The sequence below is a fragment of the Anomaloglossus baeobatrachus genome, chromosome 4 (genome assembly GCF_048569485.1).
Source record: "Anomaloglossus baeobatrachus isolate aAnoBae1 chromosome 4, aAnoBae1.hap1, whole genome shotgun sequence".
Classification (NCBI taxonomy): Eukaryota; Metazoa; Chordata; class Amphibia; order Anura; family Aromobatidae; genus Anomaloglossus; species Anomaloglossus baeobatrachus.
In genome coordinates this window covers 370,519,661-370,540,786 of record NC_134356.1, presented here as the reverse complement: position 1 = coordinate 370,540,786, position 21,126 = coordinate 370,519,661, and the positions used below count along the sequence as shown (strand labels likewise).

The 21,126-nt window shown below is 42.3% G+C and overlaps 1 protein-coding gene across 3 annotated transcripts in view; it reads right to left on the bottom strand.

Moving 5' to 3' along the window:
* Positions 1–21,126, bottom strand: part of ATXN7L1 (ataxin 7 like 1) — a 224,147-nt gene that overhangs the window by 117,673 nt on the left and 85,348 nt on the right. For all 3 annotated transcript variants that reach the window (XM_075345167.1, XM_075345165.1, XM_075345166.1), the window contains exon 3: positions 13,136–13,240. In XM_075345167.1, the coding sequence (XP_075201282.1) occupies positions 13,136–13,240 (105 nt within the window). The remainder of the gene's footprint in view (positions 1–13,135; positions 13,241–21,126) is intronic.

Here is a 21,126-nt window from a genome sequence, read left to right as displayed (position 1 = left end):
CTAAGTACTCTTTAGTGGAGATATCATGGTACCTGGGCTGCGCTTGTGGGAATGAAGAATCCTCAATGGTATAAAAGTAATGCTTTTATTATTAACGCGTTTTGGCGCCAGATTGGCTAAGGTACCATGATAACTCCACTAGTGCATTGCTATCAGGAAGAATTTCTCCTCCAGCTATGGGGCTGTAGACGTGGGTTTTAAGGCTCATAGGTTTTGTTTCCCTACACAACCCACCCAGGTGAGCACTACCATTACTCTCACCATCTCATGTGGTATAGTCTTATTGTGCGCTTCTGTCATGGATGATCCATGAATAAGAATTTACGACACTGCGTTATGTCGAAACGCGTTGGATGAATTTATATCTCTGTGGATGCTGTCTGCCCATTTTAATGATGTGAAAATAAAGAGGATATTTTAATCAACCCATTGCCTGTGATCCGCTGGATTTTGCTGTTTCTAATTTGGATCTCCAAACCTGAGATGTCCGTGCTGGATCAAGTGGTCTATTCCTTAAACCATTAGAGCGGTGAGCTGGAATACACTCTTGAGTTGGTCTTTGAAGTTTCATACCTTTACATCCTAGCTTTTTTTTTTATCTTCCAATGATGAGTAGATGTGCTCGGCACTGCTCATTACTCGGGATGCTCGGGTAACCGCGGAGCTTGGCCGAGTATCGTGAGAGCTTTGATGTTTCATCCTTGAAACAACGACCACGACACACAGGCTTCACTGTATGATGCGTGCAGACACCGCAGGGGGAAGCCATTCACAGTCTATGAATGGCTCTCACTGGGGTTAAAGCCACATTTTAGGATGTTGTGTGATCAAACAAAAAAAAAACAAACTTTCTCCCCAAAATTCTCTCTTTATGGCTGGCTGCATGTGGGCCGAGAGACAAACTGCCCAATCTTTGACTTCCATTACACTCTTTACTCGAGTTGAGCACTTTTCACAGCGTCTGACCTACTCGACTTGAGGACCGAGCATTTTATTGCTCGTCCATCCTATAAACGGAACCAATGAGTTTCAAAGAGGATATGCATGGGGCATCTGTCTACATCAGATCTGCAAGATGACAATCACTTCCAGCGTGTAATGTCAGATTGGTAGTTTAAGAAAGTGCTATAATTAGCAAGAGCTGAAATGAATACATGAGTGTGCAGGACGCACGCAGAGGCAGAGAACAGACAGACCGAAGAGCACACAGAAGCTCCCACATCATTCTTGGCTGACTGATCAGACAGATAATATCCCACTGCAAAACAAGGAGGAGGATTATTTTTGTGGTTAAATCAACAGCACCACTTAGCAACCGGCTGAATCTTTACAGCTTACATGCAGGGCTTGCCAATCTCCATTTAGTACAAACAATAAAATTGTAATGCATTTTCCTATCCAGATTACGTTAATATTTGTTTAAAAACATGTACCCTGCCCCTGTACCCAACAGTCTCCTGAACCAAACCCTGGGAGATCTATATAAAACCCTGCGCACATCACCATATCTGAAGACAATGCAGGTATAGAACTATAGACAAGGTAGGCAGTGCCCAACAACTGGCGCCCATGCTGCACAATGAAAGATGGAGGGCTTTTTCTTTACTCAAGCTCACAATAAAAGGTGGCCACAAGTTTCCGGACGAAAATAGATGTAGAAACTTGGCACTCAAGATAAATGTGAATAGTGGTCTTTTATTGTGAAGAACTTGTAGGACCAGCACAAGCACAGACGTTTCAGTCAAAGACCTTCATCAGTGTGCGTGCAGAGGGTCCTCAGAAGGTTTAGCAACTTGGCAACTGGCGTAGTCAGGTATGATGCAGTGTCCACTGCTGTCTATGTGGCCAGATGCCAAGTTGCTATACTTTCTGAGGACAATCTGCACGCACACTGATGAAGGTCTTTGACCGAAACGTCTTTGCTTGTGCTGGTCCTACAAGTTCTTCACAATAAAAAACACAGTTCACATTGATCTTGAGTGCCAAGTTTCTACATCTACTTGAGACCATTTTGGACCCTACTTGAGCACCATCACAGAAGTGCCGTGTGTATCAACTCTCAAGTTTCCAGACAACCTGGTTTATATAACTAGTGTTTGTGCCTTGTTCTAAAGAACTCGCCACAATTTTTTTCTGGGTCAGTCGTCACTAGTGTCCAACAGAAATTTAAAGGGGTATTCCCATCTCCAAGATCCTATCACAATATGTAGTGGGTGTAATAATAATAATAATTTAAGCACATACCTCCAATTAGAAATGTAGTATAGTTCTCCTGATTAGCTATGTCGCTTACCTCATGTGCAGGGCACTGCAGCTTAGGTATCCATGGTTATGGCCAAGAGCAACTCATTAACTGTCACTACATGATTGGACGTAACAATAGATAGCTAAGCTGAAATACTCTGCACATGAGGTAAGAGACATGGCTATATCAGGGAACTATACTACATTTCTAATTGGAGGTATTTGCTAATATTATTATTATTACACCTACTCTATATTGGGATAGGATCTTGGAGATGGAAATAATCTTTTAAGCAAAAGTAGAAAAAGTGTTACATCAACATAACAGGAATATCTACAATTTATAATTAGAGTAAAATGGGTTAGTAATGCAGAATATTGAACCTAAAAGGCATATTAGGGTTTTCTGATTTTGGAAAAGCAATGTTCTCCGACTGCTGCTTGTTATAACCAATCGGTGAGCCATTGAAGCAGCTCAGCGGCTTGTGCCATCAACTCATACAGAGCGGCCGAGCTCACCAATTGTCTCACCGATTGGCTGCAGCATTGTTAATGTGATGTCAGCACTGCAGACAATAGACACTGGAAGCAAAAGGGGAGACTAAGCACTGGACCTGGTGTAGGGGAGTATAGCAGTTTCAAATAAATATCTAACCAGGGAACAGTGGTTTCCCAAAATTGAAAAACCCCTATTAAGACATGGTTCTTGAAATATCATTACCTTCTGTTGCCTAGAGTCACTTATAGATGCGATGCCTAGCAAGTCACTGTACGTTAGATGCCGGTTGTCACAGAAAGTAATAAATCACAGTAAGTTTATGAAATTGCCAGGAGATAATACAACATATACATAACACACTCGTACCATGGTAAAAAGTGCATGGGCATTATTCTGAAAAGAAGGCCAAGATGTGTTTATTGTTTCTTTGGCTACACCAAATTGCTGCATAGCCTTAATAATGGAATCAAGACTTTACAAGACATTCATCTCATGACTACATCGCCTCACACAATGCACATATAGTATATATGATTCCTGTAATTCTGAGCATACACTGGATCCTGCAATGCTGACAATAAGGAGACCCCTACTGGGCAAAGTCAGAAATTCAGAAGAAACGCACTCCAAATGCTTCTCTTCAGGTCCATGGGGGAGACAACTTTTAGAAGTATGATCAATGTGACCCTCATATGCACAGAACATCTGTGTGTAAGAAGCATTCGTAGGTTACAAATGGTCTCAGGCTTACAAAGGTTTTCAGTACCAAAGACAACACAAATCAAGACTAAGTTCAGACCCTGTTCACACTGTGTTTCTGCAGTGCGTCCGGGGTTTCAGTCTGAATTCACCTAAAAACGGGACTCAGATGGACAAGGCCATAGACTGCAGATGGACTCCCGACAAGGCCATAGACTACAGATGGACCCCCGACAAGGCCATAGACTACAGATGGACACCCGACAAGGCCATAGACTACAGATGGACACCCGACAAGGCCATAGACTACAGATGGACACCCGACAAGGCCATAGACTGCAGATGGACCCCCGACAAGAACATAGACTGCATATGGACCCCCGACAAGGCCATAGACTGCAGATGGACCCCCGATAAGAACATAGACTGCAGATGGACTCCCGACAAGAACATAGGCTGCAGATGGACCCCCGACAAGAACATAGACTGCAGATGGACACCCGACAAGGCCATAGACTACAGATGGACCCCCGACAAGGCCATAGACTACAGATGGACACCCGACAAGGCCATAGACTACAGATGGACACCCGACAAGGCCATAGACTACAGATGGACACCCGACAAGGCCATAGACTGCAGATGGACCCCCGACAAGAACATAGACTGCAGATGGACCCCCGACAAGGCCATAGACTGCAGATGGACCCCCGATAAGAACATAGACTGCAGATGGACTCCCGACAAGAACATAGGCTGCAGATGGACTCCCGACAAGGCCATAGACTGCAGATGGACCCCCGACAAGGCCACAGACTACAGATGGACACCCAAGGCCATAGACTGCAGATGGACACCCGACAAGGCCATAGACTGCAGATGGACACCCGACAAGGCCATAGACTGCAGTGACATCAATGGAGTTCAAATGAACTCTGTGTTTTTCTCCTGAACATGTCCGTTTGGTCAAATGGGCAGGGATATCAGAGTCCAATTCTTAGGGGGATTCAGACTCAGTCCCTAGACATTTTGCAGAAAAAGTCTGAAAAGGGTCTTCGTCTGAAGGTTTATATACCCATACTCTAATAGCCTCCATTATCTACTTCAGCACTATGATGGATTTTACATTTTCTCATTAATGCTTATAGTGAACACTTGGACACACATGGCGTCATGTTCTATGCAAAGTATATGGTGCATTCGATACGCAGCATATTATAATAACAGCAAATTGAATGAGATTTCAGAAATCTGTTTTGTTTTTTTTATGCAGATACATTGGCTATTTTTTGTGACAATTTATTTAAAGATGGGCTTACATATATGAAAAATTTTCTGTTTAAAGGGTTTATCCACTACTTGTGCAACTCCTTCTCAATCCCTATGTTTCCCCCGATGAAACAACATTACTTATACTCCCCTCCGGTGCCGGCGTTGTTCCAGCGGTGTAGGCACTCGCTCTCCCATGGCTTATGTGATCTTGTGATGTCCCATGAGCCCCACTGTCCACACCTTTGGAAGATGCAAACATCAAGAGGAAATCAGAGCTGCAGCAGGCCGCTCATTTCCCCTTCATGTGTGAAATGTCCGAAGGTGAGGAGAGTGAAGACAGCGCTGATAGGGTGCGGAGCTCACCATGTGACTTCACAAGGTCATATGAGCCCTGGGATAGTGAATGCCGGCACCGCTGGAACAACGCCGCCACCGCTGGAACAACGCCGCCACCGCTGGAACAACGCCGCCACCAGCGGTGAGTATAAGTGTTGTTGTTTTATCAGCGGGCAAACATAGTGATTGAGAACGTTTGTCCAAGTAGTGGAAAACCCCTTTAACATTGTTTATGTAGCCACCCTATTTTGTCCAAAGTTCAGGGTAATTAGATTAAGAGTTTGTGTGTTTCCTCTGACATCAAACTTCTTATAACATAATTTTTTCTTAGGGGAAGCTCCATTTATTAGTTTATATCATTTTAATGGCAGCATGACCTATCCCATGTAATTTCTCAGTGAAACAAACATAATTTAAAAATAGATCAATATGGTGTGCAAAAAAAGAAAAAAAAACAAAAAAAGCCATACTCCCCGCCCCTGATCCCCGGTGGTCTCTACTTTCTTTGTGGTGACGTATTGGAACACCATTACTGCTGCAGGGAATAGAGTTCTGGGAATGGGCAATGTTGGAGGAGGGTAAGTGAATTGGTGAAGCAAGTATCCTTTTTTAAAAAAAAAAAAAAAATAAATATACTTTTAATTAACTTTTTCTTTACTGGACAGCCTATTAAAATTAAATGAATGTCCTCAAACCACATCCAACTTGTTATTGAGGACAGTGACAGGTTCACAATGATTATCTTCTGGCAGATGATACACAATAGGAATAAAATAACTGTTTAGTATTGAAACAATATTAATTGTATGTGCACGAGGCGTCTTTTAAAGTCAGGTGCACCCAACAAGTTTTTCAAGCAGAAAACTCTTCAGGAAAGTGAAGAGGTTTTTTTCCTCAAGTCTCTCTTGTGGCATTTTTTGGTAATTTCCTGAAGTTTTATGTCCTTATTTTTTGGAGGGTTTTCCCATGGCTTTTGTGAAGTATTTTATTGAATAATTTAAAAAAAACAACTGAGCGTTTTTTGTAAAGCAAAAACTATGGCTAAACACTCCAAAAGACATTCGTGCTTCTTTTAAATTTTTCCATTGACTTCTATTGTAAAGTACAGAGTGTCTTCCAAGTGGAAAATGCCCGAAGAATGGTCAGGCCACCCCTTTTAACTGTTTGCCATTTTTTTTTTTAACACCTGAAGTGGTTAAGAAACGTTTAGAAGCCTAAACGTATGAATTTTTATGTAAAAACAACTTACTGTGTATGCTTATTCCCTTGTATGTTTTTTTGTGTTTTCAGTTTCCACCTAAAAGGATGTTGTTTGCACATAGCCTTATAAATCAACGGTGGACAAGGCCACAACTACCATGAGGCGAAATGAGCATCTTGCCTCAGCGACACTTTCTTAAGGGCAATGAATTGTCAATTGCGTATTGTCCTGCCAATTGAAGGCAGCGGAGTGCTTTCTTTGTAATGGCTTATATGCAGGATAGGTCAGCAATATGAGGAGATCAATCAGTGACCACAGCCCAGTGTCCACTGCCGCTCTGCTGAAAACAGCTATAGTGGCCATCGGATGTAAACACGGAATGGAGAGGATCATGGGAGTTCCCTTCAATGTGCCCCGAGTACTGCAGCAAAACACCTCTTCTGAAGAATAGGAGCTGTGCTCCAGTACCCGGGACTGGTCACTACGCCATTACCACTGATTATGTCTGACAGCCTCTGCAGCTATATTCAGCTGATCAGTGGTGCTGCCGGGTGATGGAACCCCATTGATTGGATATTGCTGACCTGTCCGGTGAATCGATTATTAATATTTTCTGTTTGGCCATCCCATTAATATGAGCCTTTAAGTAGATTTTGTGGGAAAACAAACGATAATGTCCAACCTTCAGGATCCTCCCAGTACTGATCTAGTGAGCACCTCACTCGTATCGTTCTGCTGATCAGTGGGGAATCAACCAAGCAAACAAGGATGGCTACTCTTTGCCTTCCTCTTTATTATAATAAAGATTCAGTCATAACTAAGGAGAGCGGCTCAGGGTCCATCACTCTTATAGGATGAAATGCTTAAAATGAGCAAACATACTACTTCATAATACAAATGTTAGAAGCAATAATTGATAACATAACCTTGTTGTGAAATACAATTATATAAACATGTATGTACAATGCAAAGAATACATTATTTCTAATATTAACACTTTGTAGTTATTAAATACACAATACATTGCCATTAACAAGAAACCAGCTAGAGTACACAAACCTTTTGGGTCTCCCTGGTAAACTATGATATTCCTGTACACACTAGTGCAAAAGCAGGAAACGTCATCTTATAACATGGTTATCTTAAAATAATGCATGGTCTACTAAAATGTATATGTAATATACATTTCCCGGTCTTGATCCGAAAGATAATAAGCAAGTATTTCTTCCCCTGTATGAGGTTGACCAATCATAAACAGAAAGCATCATGCAAGGGAGAAAAGAACACACCCTCCTCTCCCAACTTACCTTTGCAGCTATTGTGTAGAGAAACAGCAGAGTTGAGTTATATAATTACAAACATTTCCAGATCTGATATCATGGTGCTGTCAGCCCCCCCCCCACTCCTCCTCCCCCCACTGACTTCGATGAGCTCTGGAAGTGCTCTTAATACATAACTCAGCTTTCCTGTAAGGCTATGTGCCCACGCTGCGGATTTACCGCGGATTTTACCGCGGATTTGCCGCGGATTTCCTGAAAATCTGCAGCAGCGGCACTTCCAAGCCATTTCAATGGCATTTTGGAAATGCTGTGTCCATGCTGCGGATTTTTCCGCTGCGGATTTGCCGCGGATTTTGATGCGGAAAAATCTGCAGCATGTCAATTATTTGTTGCGGATTTTGGTGCGGATTTTGGGTATAGAATGGGGGGGGGGGAAATCCGCATCAAAATCCGCGGCAAATCCGCGGGTGCGGATTTGCCGCGAAAGTCGCGGATTTTCATGCAGAAAAGTCTGCAGGTACATTCTACCGTGGACACATAGCCTAACTACACAGTAGATGCAGAGATCAGTGATTGGTCAATGTCATACAGGGGAAGGTGTATATGTCGCAACAGTCAAATCTTTGGTAAGACTCAGGTGAACAATAATATAAATTATAACCTAAACTTCATGATTAAATATCACTGCAACGGAGAGGAAAAAATAAAAAATAAACCATATATGTTTTACTAAGCTCTGCAGCCAGTATTCCATGATATGGCCAGTTTAATATGCTGAAACTGATCAAAGATCATCCTTAAGTATGTATTTAGAGGTCTCTTCCTTGTGGTGAGTGCATGTAAACAAAAACATCAAGTGATAAAAATACAATCCAAAGGTTTATGATTTTTTTTTTCACAGTAAAGCAGTGGCAGCATTATGCTGGCACTGTTTATAAGAGGGTATTTTGTGAACACTACTGTTTAAAGGGAATTAGTCAGCAGGTATTTGCTACCTCATCTGAGAGCAGCATGACGTAGGCGGGAGATTCTCAATCTAACAATGTATCACTTAGATTACTAGCTGCAGCTGTTCTGACACATTGAAAGATATTATTTTTAGCATATAGCAGAGCTCTGGGAGCTCCCCCCCACCAGGCTTTCCGTGTACATTTCCATAGACAGAAGCTGCTAATCACACAAAAGAAAAAACAAGAGAATCCAGAATAATAAATAGTGCAAAGCATATAACAATGTTTATTAATATATGAAATAGACAGAGACACAAGTAAAATATAGATGTCACATCCTAGGGGGCTTATTTACATGGGGTCCCCTCCATTGGGACCTGTGGTTTTTGCACTTAGCACTTTATAATTTTCTATTTACCATTAGCTGCTATAACTGCATTGTACTGTTTAAAAATACCAGCTAGGATGTGACAGCTATATTTTACTTGCAGTACTTTGCAGATAACATCTATTTGACTCTATATTAACTTGGGTTATTTCTGTACACTTTTGTAGTCATCCCCTTGTTCCATCTTGGGGTTATACCCCTCCATTGGTGTTTTTAGTTTTTATGGTGTTTTATAATGGCTATTTTTCCTTTGTGTGTCTCTGTCTATTTCATATATTAATAAACATTGTTATATGCTTTGCAATATTTATTACTCTGGATTCTCTTATTTTTTTCATATGTTCTGGAGTACGTGCTAGGCACGGGTAGTGCCCCATTGTGGGTACCCATGTCCTTTAATATAAGAAGTTATGGTTATGAGGTATATTTTTCTCATAATCACACAAGGGGTGGAGTTGGACTACAGCTCCTCAGACCCACTAATGATAAAGCTAAGAGGCTTAAACTAACATTGCAGGTAAACAAAAAACAGACTGAGATAAGAGATGGTTGGCTGTAAACTGCATGTTAACTCTTACAGCATGCTGGCTTCAGATTATATAGCAAAAAGATCCTGACAGATTCCCTTTAAGCGGAAATTCTGACAGCAAGTCCAAAAATAAGTTGGTACAATACCACCAATACATCTATAGTTATGCAAGCAGTGAGATTATGGAATACCCTGACACACAATGTTAAAAAAATTACAGATTATGAGTACTAAATCCTGTGATCCAGGGAACTAGTCTGATTGCCACATGTGAAGATGGGAAGGGGTTAGCATCCGCTATCTGTTTTCCTTTGGTTCAACATATTAAGTTATAGGTAGAACTGGATGTAAACTATGATGAAAATATGTTTTGTGGTAGTATCCTTTAAAATTAATTTGTAGCACCATAGACGTCTCAATATGGAAGACTGCCTGGCCTGCTTAACTGCCCAATTTACATTTAGGTACTCAGGCAATTTAGAGTGAAGATATATATTAAGGGTGCTATATATTCTAGTATAGTAGTATATAGTAAGAGCACCAAAAAAATTGGTTCATAGTCATCTGTATTGAGAGATCCCTGGAAGCTATGAAGAAGCTACCAGGAATATTTTGGTCTTTGAAGAAATCAGATGAAATGGAACCAAGAGCATGTTATTTTACTTCCCCGTCATGTTTTCACATAAACAGTTAAATGGCAACTGGATTTTTTTCTTGGATACAGAATATTTTCAGGAAATGTAGTTCCAATAAGCAGAATAAAATGTTTTGACATGTATTTTTCATTTGTACAAAAAACAGCAACAAAAAAAAAAAAAGAAGAATGTACGGTCACCGATATAATCACTATCAGGCTGATTCTATACATACCTGTAGTGGTCAGCTCGGATGTTTAGTTTTTGAAATCCAAGAAAGTAAAGGTTATAAAATGAGCTGCTTGTTGAGTGACAGCAGCTGAGGATCAGATAATATATTCATAGTTATCCCCTCCCCCTGTTAGAATTAGCATAAGTATTATACAAACGATTCACTTTGGGGTGCTTCACACACAGCGAGCTCGCTGCAGAGATCGCTGCTGAGTCACGCTTTTGGTGACGCAGCAGTGACCTCATTAGCGATCTCGCTGTGTGTGACACTGAGCAGCGATCTGGCCCCTGCTGCGAGATCGCTGCTCGTTACACACAGCCCTGGTTCGTTTTCTTCAAAGGCGCTCTCCCACTGTGACACACAGATCGCTGTGTGTGACAGCGAGAGAGCGACAAATGAAGCGAGCAGGGAGCAGGAGCCGGCGTCTGGCAGCTGCGGAGGCTGGTAACTAAGATAAACATCGGGTAACCAAGGTGGTTACCCGATATTTACCTTAGTTACCAGCCTCCGCAGCTCTCACGCTGCCTGTGCTGCCGGCTCTCTGCACATGTAGCTGCTGTACACATCGGGTTAATTAACCCGATGTGTACTGTAGCTAGGAGAGCAAGGAGCCAGCGCTAAGCAGTGTGCGCGGCTCCCTGCTCTCTGCACATGTAGCTGCATTACACATCGGGTTAATTAACCCGATGTGTACTGTAGCTAGGAGAGCAAGGAGCCAGCGCTCAGTGTGCGCGGCTCCCTGCTCCCTGCACACACAGCTAAGCGGTGTGCGCTGGTAACTAATGTAAACATCGGGTAACCATACCCGATGTTTACCTTAGTTACCAGTGTCCGCAGCTTCCAGACGCCGGCTCCGTGCAAGCGCAGCGTCGCTTGCACGTCGCTGCTGGCTGGGGGCTGGTCACTGGTCGCTGGTGAGATCTGCCTGTTTGACAGCTCACCAGCGACCATGTAGCGATGCAGCAGCGATCCTGACCAGGTCAGATCGCTGGTCGGATCGCTGCTGCATCGCTAAGTGTGAAGGTACCCTTTGTCTCTTGCAGGACCTGTGTGAGGTCATACCCATGTGACCAGATGGGGCGGGGCTTCAGACAACAAAGCTGGATACTAGGTCAGATGGGTATGACCTCACAAAAATGAATCGTTTGTATAATACTTATGCTAATTAACTATGAAATATTATCTGATCCTCAGCTGCTGTCACTCAAGAAACAGCTCATTTTATAAACTTTACTTTCTTGGATTTCAAAACTTAAACTTCCAAGCTGACCACTACAGGTATGTATAGACTCAGCCTGATAGTGCCAGTATAGCACTGGCTTTAGGTTATGTACGAACATGCTGGTGATTGGTTCCCTTTAAGGAATAAGAAGAAATGGAATATATATTGGGCGGTATGAGACAAAAAGCCCAATGCACTATATTGGGACAATACTGTGTAATGTATACCAGCAGTATAGCACTAACTCCACTAAGACATGAAAAAAACGGAGGTGAAGGAGTATATAATGCAAAAAACGGAGAACATATTTTATTAAACAAATACAGTGCTTTAAAAACAACGAAACACAAAATGTGTATGCAAGGATTGAATATAATGTGGCAGCGCACTGGTTCATTCAAATCCAAGATATTGCATTACAACTAAACCTGGCGTAAGTTCATAACATCCATATAGTTATATCTATTAAAGTGCTATAGTGCATATAATATAGGTTAACTAAGGTCAAGGAATGCAAGGACAAATGCCGCATATGGAAATTAATTCTGAAAAGAGACCAGTATATCGGGGCAGCAAAGGATCATCACAAGCGAAGACACGCTGCGTCCAAAACGCTGCAAACACGGATCGTGGGCACACAGCCTTACATGGTGTGAACATAAAAGATGATAAATGTGCAGATATTAGAGGTATTCTAACATCAGACTACTGGGAGCGCAATGTAACAAGAATTCCAAACAACATTGGTTGCATTCTCTTAGAAATCCCAAAGAATTTGATGTTGCAGCTCTTCATATTGGCTACAGTAAGGTGAATATAGTGACAGCAGAGGCATTACAAACAAGCCTGACTCTAGAGATAATAAAAAGCACAGAAACGTAAATGCTAAGTGTATGGAGACATCATGGCGATAAAGTACAAGTAACCAGGCAGGTGACACTGCATAACATTATCAACTTCACCTCAATATTAAAGGTGTCTTCCACTTTAAATGTGATCATCTGCTCTGGTCTTGATGTTTTGATGGCAGCGATGATATCACGTCGACTGAGCAAACCACTGCTGCAGCCCATCACCGAGCTAGGGATTCAAGCCATCTACCTTGGTCTACCCACTGAGATCAATGATTGGCTGCAATGCTGTCACATGACATCACTGCTGAAGCCAAGTACTGAGCTCAGTGATTCGCGCCATCTACCTCAGTCCACCCACTGAGATCAGCGATTGGCTGCAATGCTGTCATATGACATCCCTGCTGAAGCCAATCACAGAGCTCAGCCATTCGTGCCATCTACCTCAGTCCACCCACTGAGCTCAGTGATTGGCTGCAAAGCTGTCATATAACGTCGCTGCTGATGCCAAATCACTGAGCTCAGCCATTCATGCCATCTACCATAGTCGACCCACTGAGCTCAGTGATTGGCTGCAAACCTGTCATATAACGTCGCTGCTGCCACCAAAACACGGACAGGAGCAGCTGCGGAGGGCGAGTAGCTACAATTTTACAAGTATAACAGCTTTTCGGGAAGACGTTTCCTTAGCGTGGACAACCCCTTTAAGTAGAGAATGATTTCCAAGAAGATATAGAGCTGTATGTGAGAAATAAAAATGGAGAAAAAAAACAATACTGCAGCAATGATTTACTTACCGCAATGTGTCTGGAATACTTGTGGCTTTACTACTTGATTGCAGACATTACAGACCACTAGATAGAAGTCATCGTGAGCTGGGTAGTGCCCAAATAAGTGCATGTCTGTAGAAACAAAGCCATTAATCAGTACAGAGAGCCATGTAACAAGGGAGTAAGTCAGAAGCAGTGTTCCTGTGATCTGTTAGTACACATTATGCTTTTCTACCTCCGGCCTCCTCACTGCCTGGCATAAACAATGATTTGTCACCAAAAAGTACTTGACTTTGTGCAGAAACAATAATCGCCTTTAGGAAAGATCTCTGCTGGTATTGTACAAGTATTATTTAATAGGTACATTTTGAAATGCTTATCTTGTTCTTAAAACTTGATGGCCTATCTTTAAGCTTGCAAAATAAAATCATTTAGAGTCCAATATTAGAGCTATTTTCCATTAATTTGTGGCATTCACTGAGCGCAGCCACTTCTGATAAAATCCTGGCTGTTGGGAGCCTCCACAAGGTGGCGCTAACTACATACAGATTATTGATTTCAGTGAAACTGTATAAAGGGACCGACCATACATTATAAAATGTGCAATCCATTCGTTTTCTGAGGCACCAACATATAATACCAATTAAAGTCTCTTATAGATTCCATAACATCCAGTTATATTGTCTTTTAGTTTCCGAATTACCCAAAAATAATCTCTTATAGATTATATAAAACCTAATTATAGTCTCGTATAGATTCTATAATATACAATCTATAAGAGACCATAATTGAGTAACACCCAATTATAGTCTCATAGATTCTATAATAGCCAATTATAGTCTCATAGATTCTATAATACCTATTATAGTCTCGTATAGATTCTATACCAAATATTATAGTCTCTTATAGATTCTATAATACCAAATATGATAGTCTCTTATGAATTCTATAATACCAAATATGATAGTCTCATATGAATTCTATAATACCCAATGTCTCTTATAGATTTTATAATACTCATGTTCACACACTGCATCTTACTGCGTCTTTGGTGAAGTTTTGTGGTCACAAAGATGCACCTAAATGCGTGCATTTCCTTACCCCAGCAAAGTCTATGAGATTTCTATTTTGCTGTCTGCATGCTGCATGTCAATTCTTTTTGCGTTTTGCCCCTGCGTTTTGGAGGACTGGCAGGGGATTGATACCTGGTATCTGGCCAGATGCCAGTCCCCATATAAAGACTATGGGGACCAGAATCCAGCGCAAAGGGGTAGGAGCAAGCGCTTCATACTTACCGATTCACTGGCTCAGCTGTCACGCTGCTCCTGCGGCCACTCAAACTCCCAGGCTGCTCATTACCTTCATTGAATGTGCACTGCATCCACCGCCCCGCTGACAGTGGTTCAGTCTCTGCCTGAACCTCACAGTGGGCAGTCATTTTCTATGGCGCGCGCTGTAAGCTTCAGATGTAGCAGACCTGAGTCGTGAGACCTTGTGTGGATTACGCTGGATCTGCAGGGGTGTTTTGGGGGTTAATAAAATGGTGAAAGAGGGTGCTTTTTTGTCTTTTATTTCAAAATAAAGGATTTTTGGGTGTGTGTGTGTATTTAATTTCACTTACAGATTAGTGATGGAGGGGTCACATAGACACCTCCCATGACTAATCTAGGGCTTTGTGGCAGCTGTGGGCTGCCATTATCTCCTTATTACCTTGATTGCCACTACACCAGGGCAACGGAAGAGCCGGGTCCAGCAACAGAATTGGCGCTTCTAATGGATGCGCCACTTCTGGGGCGGCTGCGTGCTGCTATTGTTAGGCTAGAAAGGGCCAAATAAACATGGCCCTTCCCACCCTAATAATATCAGCCCCCAGTTGTCTGCTGCACCTTGGCTGGTTTTAGAAAAATGGGGGGACCCCATGTCATTTTCTTTTTAAATGAATCAAATACTTAAAAAAAAAAACAACAAAAAAACCCCAAAAAACATGGGATCCCCTCTATTTTTTAAAACAGGCCAAGGTACAGCTGAGGGATGCAACCTGCAGCTGCTGCTTTTCCTGTGCTGGATAAAAAAAAAAATAGGGGAGACCCCACAACATTTTTTTTTACGAAAAAATAATTAAAAAAAAACAGCTGGCAAAGCTAGCTATTCCTCTATTCATCAAGCTATTCTGTTATTTCTCTCTGTTCTTTCTTTCTATCCATATGTTCTTTCTATCCTATCAGTTCTAGCTATCCTATCATATTTTGTTTCTCCTTTTAAAAAGCACACAAAAAAAACCCCAAATGAACAAAAACGTGGCAAAGCGTCATGTGTTTTTTTGGGCCACAAGCTGCATTTCTGTGACCACAGGATAAAAAGATGTACTCAGACAAAGATGCAGCGTGCGCATATAGCCTTACAGTACAGGCAAAATTAATGAAAATTCTACAATCTCAATCACACTGTACATTTTTTCCTTACGTGTTTTGAGCTGTGGTTTTACCGCAGCATGTCAATTCTTTCAGTGGTTTTATTCCATTCAAATGAGTATATGCGGCTTTTGGTGTTCTCACATCATTTTCTCCCAGCTTCAACAAAGGTCGCATCAAAAGGAAGAGACGTGACTTATGACTTTAATACATGTAATATCAGGTTGTGAAAGGGTTAAATATACCTAACTGAGATCATACAGTCCGTGCCTGATATATGCGGTGCGTGGTTCGGGCAGCATGTATCAGCTGTCAGGTACCTTTTAACAGATTATCACCTATTACAAGCCAATATCTCCGCAAGGACAGGAGACATTACATAATTAAGACTAGGATTTATTCGGCTTTGCAGCCACTATTCCATGATGTGGCCAGGTTAAGGCTGTGTGCGGTTTTGATGCGGTTTTTAATGCAGTTGTGCAGATTTTGACAGTAATCTGCATGTCTATCTTCATGATGCCGGCACAGTCGCTGTGCACTTTGCTTATTTTGTCCTTGTAGATTTGGTGTAGAAAATAATCTGCAGTGTGAAGTTTTGTTGGTGCGTTTTTGCCTGCGTTTTCTAGCCATTGCACCCATTGACTTCATTAAGAAAAAGGCATGGCATAAAAACGCATGAGTTTCTTGGTGCGCTTTTCTGCCAGAAGGTGCAGAAATGATCCAGAAAATTTCTGCACCAAATCTGCAACATGCGCACATAGCCTGCCATACTGAATCTGATGAAAAATCCTCTTTAAAGGAGAACAGTCATCAGGATTTACCACTACAAGCTATTCAAAGCTCCTTATCAGCCACCTCATACCCTTTGTAATGTTGCCTGTGTTAGCCCTAAACACTAAGTGTGTTTAGAAACTAAGTTAGTCTCTGCTCTCCCTATTGGCAGTCACCGGACTAGTCCAGGATAGGTGCCAATCAGTGCCACTGTGCAGTGGAAGTGTGACGCCCCTGGACTAGTCCAGGGTGTCACAGGGAACTGCACTATTCTCTATCCTTGGTGCAGGGCCCACCCTCCTTGGTTCCGGGGTCCGCAACAGTGATTCTGTACCAACAGCACAAATCCTAGTCACCCAAACACTACACTTGTCAGGCACACCGGGGGCGTGGTTCCAGCTGGGAAAGGAACCGCCCACCTATGAGTCAGACAGGCTGGTGGGAGGAGTCAGTTAGACAGTTGGTAGTAATTGAAAAAGAGAGAGGACCTGGGGATTAAGAGCTCCCTGAGGAGAGTCTGGCTGGGTCGCAGACAGTGGCCTGTGCCTGAGGAGACGGAAACCCAGTTGCGGGAAACTGGAGGACAGGGCTGGACGGGGCAAGAGGACAGTCAGCCATCGGGTCCACAGTAACCGGTCTGGGGGCCGAGCACACAGTGGGGGACAGGCCCCTAAGTCGGGAGGTAGCTTCACACAACCCAGCAATTAACCTGCAGCGGGAAGTAGCTTCACGTGCTATCTGCAACGGCTCAGAGATTAGCGGTGTCAGCACAACGGAGGGATAGGACTTCCCACACAGAGCAGTCACAAAATCCCACGTGCCAGCTGCTAAGAGCAGGTCCCCAGTAAAAAGAGGGACGGGACCCGAAGGTTTCAAGCCAACAGGGCCAGGGACACACACAGTACACACAGTGTATGGAGGAAGGCTCCAGTCCACCACAAAATCACTGAAAGGGACCACTGAATGTGCTGTCACCGAATGCAGCAGTACCAAGAGACTTTGTTTACCTCAGAGTCTGTGTCCACTGAATGCGTCATCACACCTGAGTACCCTGGCTCCCCAGCGCCTTGCCGGCCCTATATCAATATAGACTGTTCCTACCTATTCCCTACCCTGAGTCCCGGGGCCCCTACCTGCGGAGGGAATCACCACCAGGCTGCCCCAATACCATCAGCCCCGGCACTCCCATAAGGCAACGGCGGTATTCCTTATTACCGCACACCGCAGGTGGCGTCACAAATATTCTCCCCTGTAAATAACCCTTTTTTTTCATCGAAGTGTCTGCCAAGCAGTCCGACTGCTGCTAGGGTGTCACAGAAGCATGTGCAGGGAGAGTAGGGAGGCATAGGAAATATACGGCTTCTTCTCCTCCTCCTTACTCTCTCCGCACACACCATGTCGGTTACACTGCAGTGGGCATGCTTCCACTACACAGTGGCATTGATTAGGTCTCGAATTAGTCCAGTGACTACTGATAAAGATAGCAGGGACACTGAAACTTACTAAACACTTACATTTAGGGCTAATTCTGGCATCAATAAAAAATGTAATAGGGGCTAATAAAGTGCTTGTAATACCTTCTAGGCGTCAATCCCGATTAAAGGTTATGGCTTGAAAACAATAATAATCAATATCAATCAAGACCTCATAATATACACAACATATCTAGACACATTTACATGGTTAACATTATGTTAAGATACAGACACCACTGGATCAAAGGTTGCAAAACCAGTAAGACAATGCCCTACTACATGACAATATCACATCATGCCTGGGGCTACTTCTAATAAATGTGTGGTTTTGCCTTGTACTGCTATAAATGAAAAAAAAAAAATCTATATGAACATACTGTTGGAATTACATACCATCTTACAATTACTATGCTGATGAATTTCCATTCCACCGCTTACGTGATAAATATGCTACAACCTAGTGGTATTCTTATTTTTTACATTTAGTTAGACAGTATAAAAAAATAAGTTTACAAATGACTTGCTTTTTATATGCCATCCTTCTCCTGCAATACGAGCTTTTATCTCACAGAGTGGACAGCTGGTTTCCATGGAGCTCAGCCACTATGGCCTGTTCAGACACTGGCTAAGTGTGCACAGTGGTTACATTTGAAGAGGAGTTAATTCTTAATATAAGTGTCACAGGTGACAGACAGTCCTGTGCTGTCCAGCAATATAATGGATACCTTGCTGAATATTTGGAGTCTGACAGCTTGGACCTCCAGCAATTCCATGAACCGGAACCCCAAAAACATGGTCTGCAGAGCCCTATCATGATAGTGTGATGGTGCACATGCTTGATCTCCGCTCTATTCATTGTACCTAGTACAGTTCTCCGCTATGTCCAGCAGTCCCATTGATAATGAAGCTGTGGTCCAGCATTTGCACCTTTGCGTCATTCAACACAAGCTCTGAGGACTGTGTGTGTCCCAGAGGTCAGGTCAATAGTGATCAGCAAGTTGTGCCCTACCATATGGATACGGGATCATTTGGAAAAAAACCTTTAGTTTGACCAAGTTCTAATAGCAAATTATTTTACCTCATTGCAATGTAAAATTAGTGTGTGTGGGGAGGGGGGTTAACATTTCAAGTCTAACGATGACTTCTCACATCCATTTTCCTGCTCTACAGAATGATCTAAACTTGTTTTGCTTTGCAGTTCTGTAATCTCTGGAAATATTGCGGTAAACACCTATGTTGTTCATCAAAAGCCTATAGTTAATGTGTGTTAGCAACTTACTGGTTATACCGCCCATTCTACAAAATGAATCACAAAGTAATCTGTCTGCAACCTGCTCAAGAAATCAGGTAATGTCGAAAGAGGAGTCCTCGTAATTGTTCAGGAAGGCCAAAACATCGAAGCTAAATGACGAAATGTCCCATGATCAGAAGTACACGACGAATGGGTTCTAGAGATCGACATTATGGACACGATTAATCAAAAATGTCTAAATCAAAAATGTCTAAATCATCAAAAGGCGTGCGCCTCTTAATGAATTGGGGGCATCTTTCAGCTGCCGTGTGCCGTTGCAAGGAATGTACTCCAGTTAAAGATTTGAGTACACTTTTGCCATAATTTATGCCCTTTCTTCGTCATACACTATAATGAATTTGGTGTCTGATATCGGCCATACCATTCCCTGCTAAGCTCCGCTCACAAAAAATGATACTAGCTGAGCGGAACCGGCATAAAATAGAAAAAGTAAACTACAAAAGAAAGGGTGCATGAAGAATGGCTTGAAAAGCCCTAGAAACTTTTTCTTCGCACCACTCAACCTGTTAATGGGATGAACTAATAGAGATAAGCGAGCCACTCATTGGAAAAATAGCTCTATATACTCATAAGCACACACACATATACACAGTAATGGCCGGAAATGTTGGCACCCTTGAAGAGAAGAGGGGATGCCCATCAGACCAGCGATGCCCATCAGACCAGGTGAGTATAATAAAAGGTGTTTTTTACCTTATGCAGAGCAGCTTGGAGACATACTGCCATGGCCAAAAGTATTGGCACCCTTGAAATTGTTCCAAAACATGGAGTATTTCACTCAGAAGATTATTGAAATTACGCATGTGTTGCTATACACATTTATTTATTTTGTGTGTATTGGAACAACACAAAAAAGAGGCACACTTCACACAAAACTCCAAAAATAGTTCAGACAAAATTGTTGGTACCTTACCAAAATCGAGGGTAAACCACTTTGTTTCAAGCATATGATGCTTGTTCAATTGCACCTTTATCAAGTAACAGGTGTGGGCAATATGAAAATCACACCAGAAACCAGATAAAAAGAGAAGTTGACTCAATCTTTCCATTGTGTGCCTGAGAGTACAACACTGAGCATGGAGAGCAGAAGGAGCAGAAGAGAACTTTCTGAGGACTTGAGAGCAAAAATTGTTCAAAAAAAAAGCAACAATCTCAAGACAATAAGTCCATTGCCAGAGATCTTGATGTTCCTTTGTCCATGGTGCGCAACATAATAAAGAAGTTTATGACAAATGGCTCTGTAGCTACTAGCTAACCTCCCTGGATGTGGATAGCAGAGAAAAATTGCTGAAAGGTTGCAATGCAGGATAATCTGGATGGTGGATAAGGAGCCCCAATCAAGTTCCAAATAGATTCGGGCTGTCCTACAAGCTGAAGGTGCACCATTGTCAGCACAAGCTATGTGTCAACATTTGAATGAAAGGCAACACTATGGCAGGAAACCCAAGAGGACTCCACTGCTCACATGGAGAGAAAAAAGCAGTTTGCCAAAATGTTCGTAAACCAAAATCATTCTGGAAAAGTGGCATAAGGACAGATTAGACCAAGATAGAGTTTTTTCGTAAAGCATGTCATTCTACTGTTTACAGAAAACAGAATGAGGCCTTCAAAGAAAATAACAGTACTTACAGTCAAATATGGTGGAAGTTTTTGCTTCCTTTGGCACTAGGTGCCTTGACTGTGTACAAGGAATCAATACATCTGAAGATTACCAAAGGATTTTGGGCTACATTGTAGAGCTCAATTGTCAAAAGCTAGGTTTGCGTCCTACATTATGGATCTTCCAGCAGGACAATGACCCTAAACATATTTCAAGAAGTACACAGAAATGGATGGAAAAAGTGCTGGAGAGTTCTGACATGGCAGCAGTGAGTCCAGATGTAAATCCCATTGAACACCTGTAACGAGATCTTAAGATTGCTGTTGGGAGAAGGCCCCCTCCAAATAGAAGAGACCTGAATCAGTTTACAGAAGAAAAGTGGTCCAAAATTCCAGTTGAGAGGTGTAAGAAGCTTATTGATGGTTATAGGAAGGGATTGATTGCAGTTA